At 40.3% G+C, this 18,278-nt stretch overlaps 1 protein-coding gene across 1 annotated transcript in view; it reads left to right on the top strand.

Moving 5' to 3' along the window:
* The window catches only part of cacna1ha (calcium channel, voltage-dependent, T type, alpha 1H subunit a), a 120,060-nt gene that overhangs the window by 86,205 nt on the left and 15,577 nt on the right, over window positions 1-18,278 (top strand). The window contains exons 13-25 of the mRNA XM_060943017.1: window positions 487-574; window positions 783-991; window positions 1,102-1,488; window positions 6,014-6,114; window positions 6,192-6,315; window positions 7,521-7,589; window positions 7,678-7,862; window positions 8,805-8,931; window positions 9,060-9,185; window positions 13,315-13,404; window positions 13,515-13,707; window positions 15,519-15,670; window positions 15,779-15,888. Of these exons, the coding sequence (XP_060799000.1) occupies window positions 487-574; window positions 783-991; window positions 1,102-1,488; window positions 6,014-6,114; window positions 6,192-6,315; window positions 7,521-7,589; window positions 7,678-7,862; window positions 8,805-8,931; window positions 9,060-9,185; window positions 13,315-13,404; window positions 13,515-13,707; window positions 15,519-15,670; window positions 15,779-15,888 (1,961 nt within the window). The remainder of the gene's footprint in view (window positions 1-486; window positions 575-782; window positions 992-1,101; window positions 1,489-6,013; window positions 6,115-6,191; window positions 6,316-7,520; window positions 7,590-7,677; window positions 7,863-8,804; window positions 8,932-9,059; window positions 9,186-13,314; window positions 13,405-13,514; window positions 13,708-15,518; window positions 15,671-15,778; window positions 15,889-18,278) is intronic.

Raw genomic sequence — 18,278 nt, forward strand, 5'->3', positions numbered from 1 at the left:
CTATTTTATATAGATGGTTGGTCTCTTCTGATGTGCTGATGCAGTTTGTGTGAAACAGGACGAGTGTGTAAAAACAAGCATCACAGCACTTTCAGAAAGAGAGCTCGTTATCTCAGTTAACTGAGCGACACTGAGCCGAACACCAAGAGCTCTTAAAGCCATAAACTGCAATTACTTGATGCCTACAACTTAAAGGTCTAACATGGACAATTAAGACTAATAAGATTTGAAATTTTACATTAATATTATCAGTATATACTCATAGTCATTTTTACATAACTAATCTCCAGTTATGTAGTAATACAGGTCTTTATGAATAGACCAATGCATAGTGAATAAACCTTTTATAAGTGTCTAATATGAGCTTTATTAAGCAAATTAAAAGGCATTAATTAACCCATTTTATGTACAAGTTCCTAAAATAAAGTGCTGCCAAATGGTTTTACTGATGCCAAAGAGTTTTAAACTGAGTTTTCTACGTTGTAGGGAGATGCCACCAAGTCTGATGCAGATGAGGAGAAGAGGTCAGTTAATTTTGAAGAAGAGGAGAAGATGGGAGAATTACGTGCCACAGGTTATTGTTTCTTACAATAATCACTAAAAATATTTGGATGCTCAAGGAAAATTGTTTTCACTACTATGGGTCTTGTATGAAATATCTTCCCATTTAGTGTATCCAGTGGACTGTGGATGTACATTACATTATGTCAGGGGTTGGTTTGCCATTATATTTCTTTCTATTTTCCTAAAATGGATTGCTGTCTTGCAATTATTACTAGCAGAGTTGAAGATGTACTCTCTGATGATGTCTGCAAATGGGCATGTGGACTCTCGTGGTAATTTGCCTCCACCGATCATCATGCGCACAGACGCAACTCCTATGCCCACACCAAAGAGTTCTCTTGGCACAGACTCCATCTTCAGTTTAGAGGAGTCAAGACGTGGTAGTGGGATTTCTATTGATCCAATTGCTTATGATCAGAGATCACTGGTAAGTGGCTTTACTGAGTCAAAAGTGGTGCTTTTCATTTATTCATTTTGCGTGATAAGCAGAAATTATTATGAAAATGTTGTGAAAAATAATATATTGATTTTTTTTAGGCAAGCCCACGCAAATCACCCTGTCACCCATGTAGTTCAGGCAGTAACTGGGGCAGCCGCAGGTCAAGCTGGAACGGCTTGAGTCGAGCCCCAAGTCTAAAGAGGAAGGATACATCTGGCGAGAGAGAGTCTCTACTCTCGGGTGAAGGCAGAGGCAGCTTTGAGGATGAGGAACCAGAAGGAATAATTTTGGGAAAAGCCAGGAGTGCCAGTGGTGGCTCTCTGCACCATCCAGGTTCTCTGGATTTCCCTGAGCTGCCCACACTCCCCAGCCTGTGCCCATCAGGAGAGCACCATGACTGCAATGGCAGGGCATTACACCTGTCCACAGAGCTGCCCTCAGAGCTGAGCCGTGAGGACTCCCCCACAGAGGAGGATCTAGACGATGTGAGCAAACACACAGCTGCAAAGACACACAAACACACAACCCAGTACACATACAGTATGCAGAGTCATTTGTGCAAGGACATTACCATTGTGCTAGTCAGTGCTGGTACAAGTAATGGTGCTTTTACTTTTTTATATCAAGTAGCTTCTAGGTTGTTAAAATGAAAGGTTACCATGGTTCTACAACTAAGTGGAGGAATGCCAGGTTACCTTCTGAACTAGATGAGTATTCCTGTGAGATCATTTCCTGACCTAAAGCCAAAAGTATAGTCATCACCTTGTTACCATGACCCCAAGTGGCTGGCCATTCTCACCAACCCAAGTGACCAAGGTGGCTTGATGGTCGTCCATTTAGCTGTAAAACCACAGTTACATATATAGCGTCTGTTCTTCTTCCTTGCATTCCAGATCATCAGTGTGGTTTCCATTGGGAATAGTGGAGGCTGAATATCAAAACTGCCACAAGGTTTTATAAAGCCCTGATAGTGCCAGACAGTCCTAGACAAAACTCATAAAGTGTAATTATATATTGCTTTTTGGGGGATGATTATTGCTCAGAATATTGATCCTGCACTCTGTTGAGAATGAGAATCACTTAAGTGCTGATACTGTCCTCTACTGTGAATGAGAAGTTTTGAAAAGTTTTGATATTGTTCTCTATTGAGGATAAGAATTTCACAATTCTGATACATTTTCTTTTAAAGATAAACATTGTTCATGTGAAATGAAGCAACATTCATGAAAGCATTGTTGACCCATGATCAATTTAGTTAGTGAAAGCAAATTCATTCCCTCATAGTGCCTTTTTATATGGGTGAGGTTACTTGTGCCAACTACAGTTAGAAAACTACCAGTCGCAGCAGATTGGCTTTTTACATTGGAGAGATTCCCAACTGATAATCTATTTTCCACTGGAAAATATCAGTGACAGAAAAATCAAGGTTATTTGCAGATGTAAAGGTACAGGGATTTCAAGTCAAGTCAGGTTTATTTGTATAGTGCTTTTAACAACAGACATTGTCACAAAGCAGCTTTACAGAAAATTAAACACTTTAAACATATGAGCTAATTTTATCCCTAATAAATTTATTTATCCCTTATTTATCCATTTCACAATTGAATTTTACATTAAATGCAGTCTTTTGGCAGCTCTGTTTATCCAAACCATATTGCAGTACAATTAAGACAAGATACAATCAATATAAATGATTTCTTCCTGATGATCTTGTAACCACTGGATAAACAGTTCATAATCAATCATGTGCTCAAAAATTATTCAATGTCACTTATTCTGCAAAGAACACATTGAGTAAGCTGTATACAAATGAGGCACAGTGAAAAATGCAACTTTTTGCACTGATTGCAGTCTAAAAAAATGAGGCCAGCAAAAATAAATAAATAAATAAATAAATAAATAAATAAATAAATAAATTTCATGTACAGTATGTGTTTGTAACACACAGTATGTGCTACGAGCAGGGTTGCCAGATCTGCATTCCAAAAGAAGTTAAAAGTATTAAAGGTATTAAATCACACAGTTTGACTGAATATATATTTGAATATATGCCATGTTTCTCCCATGTTCTAAAATGGTTTCATATTATTGCACATTTTTAAATATGTAAAGAATATATATGGAAATGAGTGTGACACAGTTGTTGGTGAATTCAATGAAAACAGTAGTATTGTGTTCTACTGTTCAGTTCAGCAGGAGTTGCCAAATCACACACAGCAGTAGAAGTGTAGTTGTGCATGATTGAGAGCACATGTAATGGAATCTGCCTTTTTACTTAAGTTTAAGTTTTTGAAAAAGAAAAAAAAAACATTGTGTATATTGGAAATTATATATGCATTTTTGAGGCCTGCTTTGGTATGTAACCAATGTTTATATATGAGCAATAGAGGTGATATTACACGACTATGAATGTAGTTTCGGTTTAGTTAAGCTGCTTGTGCTATGGAGCTGTATGTGAAGCTTTCCCTGGAAAGATATCTCTAATGTAAATAAGCTGCATTATTCATAGAATAATTTCTAGATTATGAAATTACGTTTTTAAAGTAGCTTAACCATTGCTCACGAAGGCACAGTGGTGTAGTTGTTAGCACTGTTGCCTCACAGCAAGAAGGTTCTGGGTTCGAGCCCAGCAGCCAACTGGAGTTTGCATGTTCTCCCTGTGTCTGTGTGGGTTTATTCTGGGTGATCTGATTTACCCCAAAGCCATGCAGTTAGGTTAACTAGCGACTCTAAATTCCCCAGAGGTATGAATGGTTGGTTGTCTGGGGAAGCTAAGGCCTAGCAAACCAGCAGTAAATGAAGTGTGCTCTCAATAGACCCTTTTCAGTCACGTGACCTTTGTAAACGCGACCGCCATTTTGGACATGTAGTGGACTTCGGCTCGAATCAGTTTGAATGCGAGGAAGGCGACAAACGAAAAACATAAAAGAAAAAGGAGCGAGATGCCGAAAACACCTTCACTATCCAGCGACGTAGGGCATTTACAGGGCGAGCAGAGGGAGAGGTATTTGCAAAAATTGAGGTTAGCAGGCTTAGAGAACGACGTTTACCTGCTTCCACCAGGATTGTTCACTGACGTACGGAAGTACACGAAGCCCTCGTCTTTACCTGACTTCAGCCCACATGATCTGTATACCTATATCGTTAAAAACCCATCGCCATACACATACACGCCAACGTCCGAGGTTCCGGAGCGCGCTCCGGCTTGCTCCAGGAGTGCTCCAGCCGAGGTTCCAGAGCGCGCTCCGGCTTGCTCCAGGAGTGCTCCAGCCGAGGTTCCAGAGCGCACTTCGGCTTGCTCCAGGAGTGCTCCGGCCGAGGTTACGGAGCGCGCTGCTTAATTTGAGGGCAACCTCGGCCGGAGTGTGCTCCGGAACCTCGGCCGGAGCACTCCGGGAGCAAGCCGGCGCGCGCTGCTTAATTTGAGGGGAACCTCGGCCGGAGCACTCCGGGAGCAAGCCGGTGCACGCTGCTTAATTTGAGGGAGAGCAAGCCGGAGCACTCCGGGAGCAAGCCGGCGCGCGCTGCTTAATTTGAGGGAGAGCAAGCCGGAGCGTGCTCCGGAACCTCGGACGTTGGCTCCGGCAGCTATTTATACTGGATCCGGTGTAAATAGCTGCCGGATCATAATTACAGTAAACTAGTAAATACAGTAAAGGAAAACCTTGAGACTGAAAGGTTTTAACAGTCATCCAAATGACTGAATGTAAACATTGCTACAGTAACATACCAGCTACTTGTTGACATTAGCTAGTCAACAATAGCTACTACAGAAGAACAAAGAGGTTACAATGGGTTATTTTAACCTATTTGGTTGCACACTCGCCGCCACAGAATGTTAACAGCAATGTAATGCCTTTTCTGGCTAATTTTATTCGTCTTACCTCCAACAAAGTGGTCACTACACAAGCGCTGGTATGCCGAGGGCTGCCAATCTGTTAATGGCCGCTATCCATCTTCTCTGTCGGGATCCGATAAAATGATAAACCTTGCCTTGTTTGTTGATGGTTACTACATCCAGGTGCACAACAATATAGTGGCATGATGGAAGTCTTGCTGAAAGTAAAAACTTTCTTTGCTGCCGTTCCTCAATGTTGGCTGTGATAAACTACTGGTAGTACATGTCCAAAATGGCGGCCGCGTTTGTCGTGACGTCATGTGAAAAGGGTCCATAGATGCAGACAGCCTCGTAAGAGACCGGCAACTGACAGGCCAATTGGGCTACAGGGCGTCAGGATAAAAAAAATAAACAAACAGTGCTGTCATGAGTTCTTTTTGGGCTTTATTTATTTATTTATTTATTTTGGCAGCATAGTGGTGTAGTGGTTAGCACTGTCGCCTCACAGCAAGAAGGTCCAGGGTTCGAGCCCAGCGGCCGTGTGTGGCGTTTGCATGTTCCCCCCATGTCTGCATGGGTTTCCTCCGGGTGCTCCGGTTTCCCCCACAGTCCAAAGACATGCAGGTTAGGCTAATTGGTGTTTCTAAATTGACCGTAGGTGTGAATGTGAGTGTGAATGGTTGTTTGTCTCTGTGTCAGCCCTGCGATGACCTGGCGACTTGTCCAGGGTGTACCCTGCCTCTCGCCCATACTCAGCTGGGATAGGCTCCAGCTCGCCTGCGACCCTGTACAGGATAAGCAGCTACAGATAATGGATGGATGGATGGATGGATGGATGGATGGATGGGCTTTTTTTCCTCCTAAAGGATGTCATCTCATGGGTTTGACTTGTAACGAGACTAATTGTAACACTAAGTGATTCAGGAGAACAATTTGCTTGATTATTTATTTATTTATTTATTTATTTATTTTGATGAGTGGAAAGCAACCTTTACAGTGATCCAGCATTGTGGTACATCAGCAGTCAAGAGGCTCTGTGTTGAAATGGAGTTTCAAGAGCTATAAAATATGGAAAACAACAAGCTTCTGCCTCTCCTGTGTAAAAGGGAGAAATAGGAAAATGCTAGCTTTAAGAAGCTTCCTTCTGAATCCAGTCTGTTATTATGCTGCAGAGTTTCAGTTTTCGTCTGAAGAGGATGCTAGATGCATACAAACCCAAGTGGTGTAAAAGTCATGAGGAATGGTCTCTCTATATATTCTCTCCACGGAACAGGTGAGTAGTCTTCATCACTTCAAATCTCGTAACCATACACTGTATTCTTTAAACTCATTTGTGTTTCTGTAATGTAGGTTTCGCATGTTCTGCCAGAGGATCATCTCACACAAGATGTTTGACCATGTGGTCTTAGTCTTTATCTTCCTTAATTGCATCACTATTGCTCTGGAGAGACCACACATTCAGTCCAATAGCCCAGTAAGCTCAATTATTGAATTTATTCTGAATTTATTCTTATGACCTCAGCTTTTAGTGAAGACACTTTAATCTGTATTCAGACAGTCAGCCCCAGAATTACTGGCACTAAAACCACATAATTCTTGATGAAATTGAAATAACTTTTTTTTTTCTTAGTTTGGAATTGAGATCACAATTCTCACAGACTATTCTCTGACTAATATTTTTTTTAGAAATTATATGTATATGTATAAATACTTGTATTACTGTAGCAGGCTATTTACCACTTCTTTTTTTTTTTTTTACCATGTAGTCATTACATTTTCATTACAGCTCTGGTTGTTAACTTAAATATTGCCCAAGCAGTGGATATGGGCATTTTCAGACATGTAGCTGAGGTCATGGATGAGTTTCCAAACATGCAGGTGAACATAAAAAAAATCTAAATATAAATGGGAACATGCTTCTGAGAATTCCTAAGGCTAAAAGGTTACAATTCTCATGATTTATATATTCAGTGTGAGATTATACTGATATACAGTACTGTGCAAAAGTCTTAGGCACCCTATTTTTTTCATACAAACTTTGTTATAGAGTTCTATTTTATGACTTCTACATTATCGAGTCGGTACAAAAACATTTTAGAGTCCAAACGTTTGTTTTCCAGCACAAAATTAAATGTTACAGGAAAAAATTATTTGTGTCTGAGCAGCATATTCCATAAGAGAGCGCTTTTCAGATTAAAAAAGAAAACATAATGAAGGCTGCTGGGTTTTGGTGCAAAATGAAGAAGCGAGTGTGACAGTCAAAATGTCCAGAAGAACTGTGGCTGGTTCTGTAAGATGCTCAGTAAAACCTACAGCTCATTTCCTTATCAAACTGCACTCATTGTACTACTGTGTTGTTGTTTTTTTTTTAAAGCAAAGGGTCGTCTCACATTAAATATTAACTATGTTTCGTTTATTATGGCTTACTGCTGTTTATAGTATTTTTTTAATGTTGAAACATTTCATTTCATTATTTTTAAGCCATTTTTGGTCTCCAGCATTTCGTTACATGTGCCTAAGACTTTTGCACAGTACTGTATATTAAATACAAAATTATGTTTTCATATTTCATTTTTTGGTCTTTGCCAATACTTCTGCAACTGACAGTATTTATGTATCTTAATGTCATTGTCATGTTGTGATGAAATCCTCTATGTGCTGTTCTCTTTGCCTTTCTAGGAGCGATTGTTCCTCAGTATTTCCAATTATGTATTCACTGTGATATTTGTTGCTGAAATGACTGTGAAGGTAGTAAAGTTTCAATTTGATACAAATATCCAGAAGTAATATTGCAGTGTTGGTGTAGCTTACTGAGTTGCCATGGCTGGTCTTGTAGGTGGTGGCTCTTGGCTTCTATTCAGGAAAGCATAGTTATCTGCAGAGCACCTGGAACATGTTGGATGGAGTGTTGGTGTTTGTTTCGCTCATTGACATCTTGGTGTCTCTGGCATCCACCAGTGGGAACAAGATCTTTGGCATTCTGAGGGTTCTACGTCTGCTAAGGACGCTGAGGCCTTTAAGGTCAGGATCTGTTATGGCTAGAGTTTGGGGTTACACTGGCTTTTCAATACTAATTATAGAGGATGTACTGCTACATTTTCTTGATATGTCAGCTATTTAACAGTTATTTCATGAAATCGAATCATACATGAGCTGATAGCCGACGAGGTGCATAGCACCGAGTGGATGACGAGATTGAGTGGAATAATTGTTTTATTATATCCACATTCACTGGATTTTAAGAAACAGAGCATTTTTAGTTTTAGTTTTTGCAAATTTGATAAATAAAAACTTTATACAAAAAATCCAACAAAATCATTTCCACTTAGGCAGACTTCTTAAAAACCTATTGATGGCTGCACAAATTGACTTTAATGTTGTTGTTTTTTGTAGAGTAAAGTTCCGTCTTGCTGTCATGCTGAGGTATAGAATAGCTTTAGACATTTATTTAATTCTTCCTTGGACATTTCAGTTATGTAATTTTCAAACTTCTTTGAGCTTTTGGACCAGTCTAAAAAAAATTCAACACATTGAAGAATGTAAACAAGCCGGCGAAATGACAGTAGTAATTTGTGAAAAATGCTATAATATAAATTCTTGAAAAATAAAAAAGGTATGTTCTTACCATCAAATACTTTCGTTGCTTTTTTTTATATTTTGGGGTTTAGTTTTCGAGTAGAGTTTTTATTTCATCCTCGGTTGGTTCAGCAACACACTCCAGATTTTGTTTTTCTCTACTCACGTTATATGAGCTGATATCCTAGTAGTAGAGTAGCCAATCAGAGCATGTGATTGTTCATATCCAGTGAATGTGGCTATCATAATCCCTGTTATCCTGGAACATATTTAAATTATAATTCATTCTGGCTACATCTCAGTCATAAGTATCATTCAGAAAACATGCACTGTGTAAATGCTGAGCATGAGCACACCTAAGGATAGAGTTTGTTTTTGTGTTGACAGAGTGATCAGTCGTGCTCCTGGACTGAAGCTGGTGGTTGAAACCTTGATAACATCATTGAGGCCCATCGGGAACATAGTACTGATCTGCTGTGCTTTCTTCATTGTCTTTGGCATTCTTGGAGTTCAGGTGAGGTCTTGAGGTCAATAAGAATGAAATGTCTATAAGAATGAAAATCTGTGTAAATGAAAATGAAGGTGTTTTGTATGTGGGTCATTAAACAAGTGAAATAACTTCTTTTTTTTTCAAATGTTTAGCTCTTTAAAGGCAAGTTTTACCACTGTGAAGGTTTGGACACAAGAAACATCACAAATAAATCAGATTGCCTACATGCCAACTACAAATGGATTCGGAGAAAGTACAACTTTGATAATTTGGGGCAGGTAAGAGTCAGTCTGAAAATCTAAAGGGATACTGTGGAGTAGCACATCAAATTTCTGAGAGTGAATTCTGAGGCCGAAAAATATTTTCAGTGAAATTTTTCATAAATACCCACCCAGTCCTGAATTACGCACCTAGCACGGCCCTTAGCAACCAAGACAGAAATCTTCAGCAAGCTCAAGTAATCTTCTGTAGTGATGCCATTTCATGAACCATCTTTGTAAACAAAAGCCATCATATGTACTTACTGAGGCAGATTGTTGCTGTTATCCTGTTCATCTCACATTCTTTTTGCATTCAAAAGATGCCACATTATTGTGTTGCAAGGTTTTGTATGCATTCAGCACAACAGTTGTTTGAATGGCTGACAGACAGTCATCAAGTGCAAAAATGGACACGTTTTGTTTGAGCAAAATGAGCCCATTTCAACCACATTAGCACTATGTTTTAAGTGCTTTCAGGATGATTGCTTTGCCAATTGGATGACATACAAGAGTGGATTTTCAAAGAGGTGCATCTAATTTACACAACACTCTCAGAAAATAAAGTACATTATTGTACCTTTAGGGGTACAAAGGCTTGCTACTGGGAACAGTGACCTATTTGTACCCTCTATTTACTGCTTGGGAACATATACCCTAAGTATCTTTTTGGTGCCCATAGGGCGGCACGGTGGTGTAGTGGTTAGCGCTGTCGCCTCACAGCAAGAAGGTCCGGGTTTGAGCCCCGTGGCCGGCGAGGGCCTTTCTGTGCGGAGTTTGCATGTTCTCCCCGTGGGTTTCCTCCGGGTGCTCCGGTTTCCCCCACAGTCCAAAGACATGCAGGTTAGGTTAACTGGTGACTCTAAATTGACCGCAGGTGTGAATGGTTGTCTGTGTCTATGTGTCAGCCCTGTGATGACCTGGCGACTTGTCCAGGGTGTACCCCGCCTTTCGCCTGTAGTCAGCTGGGATAGGCTCCAGCTTGCCTGCGACCCTGTAGAACAGGATAAAGCGGCTACAGATAATGAGATGAGATGAGATCTTTTTGGTGTTAAAAAGGTAGTTACCTTGAGGTCCAATAATAAGCCCGAGGGGTACATTAGTGTAGATTGTATCTTGGAGGACAGAAATGGACTCCTACTGTACCCCTATTTCTGACACTGAATATAATCAATTATATCTTAAATCCAGCAACATCCTATTGAGCTGGAGAATAAAGTCAAGAGTTGGGTTTGGACTTTACCCTGAGGCTGACTATCAGCTGATGTATTGTATTGCACTCTTTTTGTAGAGTGAGTACAACACATAGCCTGACACATGTAACACATAGGTATTATCATTATTTTATAGACCTACATCATTGATTCATTATTTACTGTACTGCATTACATGGCATTACATTGCATGGCATTTAGCAGATGCTCTTATCCAGAGCAACATACAACGAGTGCAAAAGTCAGGTACGTGAAATGCTGAACTTCTAGACAAGAAAGTTCTAGTGCCAACTGAACAAGTGACAGCAATACCTAGTGTAATATGCTGTCGAAATACCGATACTCAAACAGCCAAGTATTAAGTACAAGTACTATGTACTATGATGGAAGCTAGCCTTACTTGCACACATACAGTGTCTTGTAAAAGTATTCATCCCCCTGGGTGTTTGTCCTGTTTTGTTGAATTACAAGCTGGAATTAAAATGGATTTTTGGGGAGTTAGCACCATTTGATTTACACAACATGCCTACCACTTTAAAGGTGGAATTGTAGTTTTATTGTGACACAAACAATAATTAGGATGAAAAAAACAGAAATCTGGACTATGCATAGGTATTCATCCCCCCCCCCCCCCCCCCACACACACACACACAAAAGTCAGTACTTTGTAGAGCCACCTTTTGCTGCAAGTCTCATGGGGTATGTCTCTATTAGCTTAGCGCATCTAACCACTGGGATTTTTGCCCATTCCTCAAGGCAAAACTGCTTCAACTCCTTCAAGTTAGATGGGTTTGCATTGGTGTACAGCAACCTTCAAGCTATGCCACAAATTCTCAGTTGGATTGAGGTCTGGACTTTGACTAGGCCATTCCAAGACATTTAAATGTTTCCCTTTAAACCACTCCAGTGTAGCTTTAGCAGTATGTTTAGGGTTATTGTCCTGCTGGAACCTGAACCTTCGTCCCAGTCTCAAACCTCTGGCTAAGTCAAACAGGTTTTCCTCCAGAATTGTCCTGTATTTAGTGCCATCCATCTTTCCTTCAATCCTGACCAGCTTTCCTGTCCCTGCAGATGAAAAATATCCCCACAGCATGATGCTGCCACCACCATGCTTCACTGTAGGAATGCTGTTCTCAAGGTGCTGGGTTTGTGCCACACATGGTGTTTCCCATGATGGCCAAAAAGATCAGTTTTAGTCTCATTTGACCAGACAATCTTCTTCCATGTGTTTGGGGAGTCTGCCACATGCTGTTGGGCAAAGTCCAAACATGTTTTCTTAAGCAGTGTCTTTTTTCTGGCTACTCTTCCATAAAGCCCCCCTCTGTGGAGTGTACAGCTTAAAGTGGTCCTATGGACAGATACTCCCATCTCCGCTGTGGATCTTTGCAGCTCCTTCAGTGTTATCCTTGGTGTCTTTGTTGCATCTTTGATTAATGCCCTCCTTGCCCGGTCTGAGAGTTTTGGTGGACGGCCTTCTCTTGTCACATTTGTAGTGGGGACATATTCTTTCCATTTTGCTATAATGGATTTAATGGTGCTCCTTGGGATATTCAAAGTTTGGGATATTTTTTATAACCCAACCCTGATCTATACTTTTCCACAACTTTGTCTCTGACCTGTTTGGAGGCTCCTTGGTTTTCATGTTGCTTGCTTAGTAATGTTGCAGGGTCAGGGTGCTTCCAGAACAGGTTGATTTGTATAGAAATTATGTGACAGATCATGTGACACTTTGATTGTACAAAGGTGGATCTGCATCAACTAATTATGTGACTTATGAAGTGAACTGGTTGAACCAGCTCTTATGAAAGGGGCTGAATACCTATGCACACTCCAGATTTCTGTTTTTTCATCTTAATTATTGTTTGTGTCACAATAAAAAACAATTTGTACCTTTAAAGTTGTAGTCACGTTGTGTAAATCAAATGGTGCTAACCCTCCAAAAATCCACTTTAATTCCAGTTTGTAATGTGACAAAACAGGACAAACACAAAGGGGGATGAATACTTTTGCAAGGCATTGTACACTTCATGCTAGATCCAACAGTTAATTTTGCTGTCCTGGCAGACCCTCTATTTGCAATGATTTTCTTAAAGTCGTAAAGGTGCCTGTTTGGCTTAGCTGTGCATACTGACATGACTGTATTGGTGTTGTGGGCTTTGAAAATCATATGCATGCATGTCTGCACTCTTTGCCTCTATAGTCATGATACTGAATATGGATCAAGCGATATGGATGGGATCTAAATACAGTAGTGGCCTACCATTTGCCCATTCATGATCAGTCACGTCGCCATTCCATATCTAGCTGTTCAGGCTCTACATTTTCAGAGTCGATTGCATTTAGTTTGTACATATAGGGGCCAAGCATCAATCTCTTCCTCCCCCTCTAACTCTTCAATCACTCATGCCACCTCAGATACAACAGAAGAAGAACTTTCCCAGTCATCCTTCAATTGGCTTTCAAGTGTGTTGTCTATCGCAGCCATTGTTATTATTGAAATGATGTCACACTTCTTGGTTCACAGAGTTTCACTGGAAAATATGAATCGACTTGGGTAAAAAATATTATTTCCCCTCAAAAAATACCCAGAAGATTTTTTTTCTTTTGTTTCTGTTTTCCTTGTTATACTATTATTAAATTGATTGTTTGTGACTTGAAAATGAATTTTATAGAAGTTTGATGTGCGACCTCACACTATGCCTTTAAGTAATGCTCATGTAGAGTTCAAAATATACATTAGAACTTCTATGTAATCGGCTTTGCTTTAATAACCCTGACGAAATCATCAGGGAGTTTTAATGCACAGTCCTATAATGGATAAGTACATGCCTAATGAGCTAGTGCATCTAATGACTGAATCCAAAATTGGAAGTCAATTAGACTTCCACGAATCCATGAGTCTGTAATTTCAATGGCCTTGTCTTTCTATTTCTCAGGCTCTCATGTCGCTGTTTGTGCTATCTTGTAAGGACGGCTGGGTGAATATTATGTATGATGGTCTGGATGCTGTAGGTGTCGACCAACAGGTTTGTTTTTGGAGGGTCGTACTAATAAACAAACAAAAAAAATCCAACTGTTTTTTTGTGTTGAATATTTGAAAGGCCACTCTTTTTGTTCTCTTCCTTGTCACTGAAAGCCGGTAGTCAACCACAATCCCTGGATGCTGCTTTATTTCATCTCCTTCTTGCTGATTGTGAGCTTCTTCGTGCTGAACATGTTCGTGGGAGTGGTGGTGGAGAACTTCCACAAATGTCGGCAGGACCAGGAAGAAGAGGAGGCGCGCCTGCGTGAGGAGAAGAGGCAGCGGTTGCTGGAGAAAAGGCGCAGGAGTAAGGAGAATTGTGGGTCTGGTCGGTAGTCTATTTTTCTGAGCACTGCCTGCCTCCAGAGCCTGAGAGAGAAAGAGAGACCGAGAGAAAGAGAGAGCAAAAAAGAAACGAATAATTACATAAAAAGATAAAAGCCTCTTAGATTTGTGTTGGTGGCCTTGGATTGCGATGGCCTGCAGCATGTTTGCGTTTGCATGATCCCTCACCGCTAAATCCAGCATGACAGGTCTTCAAGAGCGATTTTCTTGACACACAGGGTCAGTTAGAGACTTGTTCTGTGAATGCAGTCTCTGACCTTTTGATTATACTCTTTGAGAACAGTGAATGGGTAGGAGCAATAACATTTACCTTCGATTTCCTAATTCAGACTCAGGTTTGTGTGAAGTTATACTGAGCCACATTGCGTTGCTGGAGCGATAGGGGAGGATTAAAATTAAAATCCCCCTGGCTCAATAAACGTCTCAGCCACTGTGCCTTTGAATCATTGTGTGTAAAGAAAGTATGGGCAGCATTATCCAGACCACTCATGAGAGAATTAAAGACACTAAAAGCATTGGCTTTGGTTTTACATGACTCAGTCAATAAGGGAAATGCGCTTACTGCATTATTTTATGCAAAAGTGACTGCCATGCCAGCCAAGGTAAAGCTACCTAAGTAATGATGTCTAGTGTAAAGCCAGACAGTTTTTATTATTTTCAGTGACACTCTTCCCATGGGCCATTGTTCTACAATTGGTGGATTGCAACTGTGCCTTGTAAAGTCCATATATCAGAGTCACTACAGAATTTCAGATTTGATCTAAACACAATGTCCTTCTGATGCACCTGCATGTCAAAGCCATTGTTTCAAAAGCAGTTTGTCATTTAGGACAAATTTTGAGGATGAACCCTTTTAGCTCTGATACTGCCATTTGAATACTGGACTCAGTAGCCAGTAGCCTCAGGAAGGCAGTGACTTCTCTGGCAGAGTGCATTTTTATAATAGGTCTCAATGATGAGGCTTTAAAGAAAAAGAAAAAGATGGAACTGTCCCTGTAAGGACAAGTGATTTATGAGCAGCTGTCAGCTTCATGCAGTGCATTATAGGATGAACAAAAAGTCGGACATGAGCAGCTTGGTGAGATGCTCCATGTCCTACTGCTGGTTTACTATTTGGCCTGTCATCATAATTGATGTCAAACGACAGGAAAATTGATTTTGCTTGGCAGACCTTAAACACAGCAACTGCATTTGGTTTGGATCTGTTTGGATTTGAAAATTAACTGTTAGCTTGTACCTGCATGCGCATCATTATATAAGTATACAGTAGTTTCTGGCTTCTCTCTTGTCATTTGATAAGTTAAACCGTAAACATGCATTGTATGGCAGACTCAGAAGAATGGATTCAAGCTGAAATTGAAAAATGAAATTTAATCGTGAACCCTAACACTACTAATAAATCAAGACTCATTCAACAGTACTAAATATTGTATTCACCACATAACAATCACATTCATTTATATGGATATGTTTACACACACATAGCCAATGACTGTCATGTTTACAAAGGCATGTTCCCAAATACAGCATGTTCACAAAGGCATGATGCACGAGTGGGAGCCGAGTTCAGCGGGGATATGAATTTTAATGTTACTAACTTGATTCCATGGTGTATTAGCTTCAGCATTATAAAGATCTCCTACTCTGCTGCACTGTTCCTTTCGTGCTCAATACTTCCTGCCTATGCCTTATTGAATTAGCTATACTGCATGTATCCTGCATTATGCTGAATATGCTGTTCTGCATATACGCATGTGTGTTTGTATGAAACAGAAGCACAGCAGCGGCCCTACTACGCAGATTACTCACCAGCCCGGCTCTACATCCACACACTGTGCACTAACCACTACCTGGACCTCTTTATCACCTTCATCATCTGCATCAACGTGGTCACCATGTCCATAGAGCACTACGACCAGCCTAAGGTGAGTCAGATCTCCATTAGCTTTACTTTGTCTTTAAGGTAGAACACTTTGTTTGAAAAGTGTTCTTTTCAAATACAATTTTACAAACACAAAACGTTTCCCCGACAGTATCTAGAGGAAGCGTTGAAGTACTGCAACTATGTCTTCACCGTCTTCTTCGTCTTAGAGGCCCTTCTTAAACTTGTGGCTTTTGGCTTCCGAAGATTCTTCAAAGACAGGTATAGCAAGTACTGTACAAGGTTTCAGCAAGTACAATATTTCTGACAGTACTGTCACACAAAAACTCAGAGACGGTAGTGGTAATGGGGAATGCTTCAGGAATTAAACCCATTTGGACAGATTTAGTTCAACAACCTGAGCTGAAGATTTTATTTCAACAACAGTACCGGTGCAAATGCATGTGATTATACAATGCAACAATAGAGAGAGAAGTAAATAAAGGGGGTAAACAGGTGGAAGAAATGGCTCAGAAATACAAAACACAAGACTCATAAACAATGATGTAGAAAGTTCTGATTTGGGTATATTTAAGTCAGACAGGCAGGGAAATAGATTATCACTGTTTCACTGCAGGGTGGAGAAGAGGTGAGGTAGCTCCAACAAAGCAGCATGAAGCCGAGACTGGTGCCTTAACGGTACTGACTGCAAACTCATCTGAAATGTTTACTTTTTTTATTGTGCATGGCATTTTCCTATGTCCTGCAAGAACGATATCATGTGGACAAGATGTGATCATTTTGATGTGCTGAAAGTCACTTTCCTCCGTTTTGAGACTGAATATCCTACCTCTTGAGGTAAACAGTATGGCCCTACAGAAACAGCCGAACGCAAGGAGCTTGAACTCATTAGCACAATTATGGAACTGTCTCACACCAAGATGGCAATGCGCAGAAAACATTGTGACTCTGCATCGACCTCGGAGAGTTTTGAGTCGCAGGGATGTAATTTGTGGTTGACATTCATGAATAGATCCTTGAAACAATAGACAAATATTTCTTTTCTCTGTTACTGCTTTTGTGTTATCGTTTCTTTGTAAAATCAAAATATTAGGTGTATAACTCCATACTCATACTCAGCAATCCAAGACAAGCGTTGCAGATTCTTCGTCAGATTTCAAGCTTGTTTCGTCCTTCAGTCGATTCCACCAGTCAATCTGTCCCTTCACGAAAATTCTTGTGGCCAACCTTTTGGTTTTCATCGCTTTTCTGGTGCGCCTTCTAGCTGGTTTACCTTCACGTTTTCCTTTTCTTTTCCGCTGGCTTTTAGCTGGCAGGAGAGCAGAGTCCGTCATGTTTGCCTTTGCCGACTTGTTTTGGTTAAAAGTAAGTCAAACACACCCCACGGTGGTCATGTGATATTGTTGCTCACTTGCTTCAGCAATCTCCGGAATTGTAAAATGCGGGAGGCTTTTTATCTCAGCAAAACATTGACACGTTGGATACATGGTGTGTACAGCAGCAAAACATCTCAAAACTCCAACAGCTATAGAAATAGAACATTTTTGCCCAGAATTCAACTTTGCAGTCAGAACCTTTAACTGCAATAGATGTGACAAATATGGACCACTGGGGAAGAAATTTTAGTACAACGTTCTTCTCTGCTGCCTCATAGCTAAAGGAATATCAAGATGTATTTTATATTGTCAGCCCTGTGATGACCTGGCGACTTGTCCAGGGTGTACCCCGCCTTTCGCCCGTAGTCAGCTGGGATAGGCTCCATCTTGCCTGCGACCCTGTAGAACAGGATAAAGCGGCTACAGATAATGAGATGAGATTTTATATTGTCTCATGAGGAGTCCAGGCTTTAGATATTCATTACTATCTCAATCCATCTTGTTGAATCGCTTAAGGAATCGTGTCATCTTACAGCTCAGCTCATCTAATGCAGTGTATGAGGTTGCAGCTAAACGTTTGATTTTGTACAGTTTTCTGGTCACAGGCTTCAGGATCTTGAAGGATGCTCTTTAATTGGCTCTCTACGCCTTCACTGGTGCTCTGCGCTTCCAGTCAAAAAACTTCCGAACATTGTAACACAATAATCTTTTCAGAGCAAATTATAGTCATTGGAATGAATGCAATTTATTAAAGAGTTTTGTTTGAAGCAGAGAATAGTAATTGAAGGAGATCATCTCACAGGTATGCCAACAGACTACAACCCCGATTCCAAAAAAGTTGGGACAAAGTGCAAATTGTAAATAAAAACGGAATGCAATGATGTGGAAGTTTCAAAATTCCATATTTTATTTAGAATAGAACATAGATGACATATCAAATGTTTAAACTGAGAAAATGTATCATTTAAAGAGAAAAATTAGGTGATTTTTAAATTTCATGACAACAACACATCTCAAAAAAGTTGGGACAAGGCCATGTTTACCACTGTGAGACATCCCCTTTTCTCTTTACAACAGTCTGTAAACGTCTGGGGACTGAGGAGACAAGTTACCGGTACTCAAGTTTAGGGATAGGAATGTTAACCCATTCTTGTCTAATGTAGGATTCTAGTTGCTCAACTGTCTTAGGTCTTTTTTGTCATATCTTCCGTTTTATGATGCGCCAAATGTTTTCTATGGGTGAAAGATCTGGACTGCAGGCTGGCCAGTTCAGTA

The sequence above is a fragment of the Neoarius graeffei genome, chromosome 16 (genome assembly GCF_027579695.1).
Source record: "Neoarius graeffei isolate fNeoGra1 chromosome 16, fNeoGra1.pri, whole genome shotgun sequence".
NCBI lineage: Eukaryota > Metazoa > Chordata > Actinopteri > Siluriformes > Ariidae > Neoarius > Neoarius graeffei.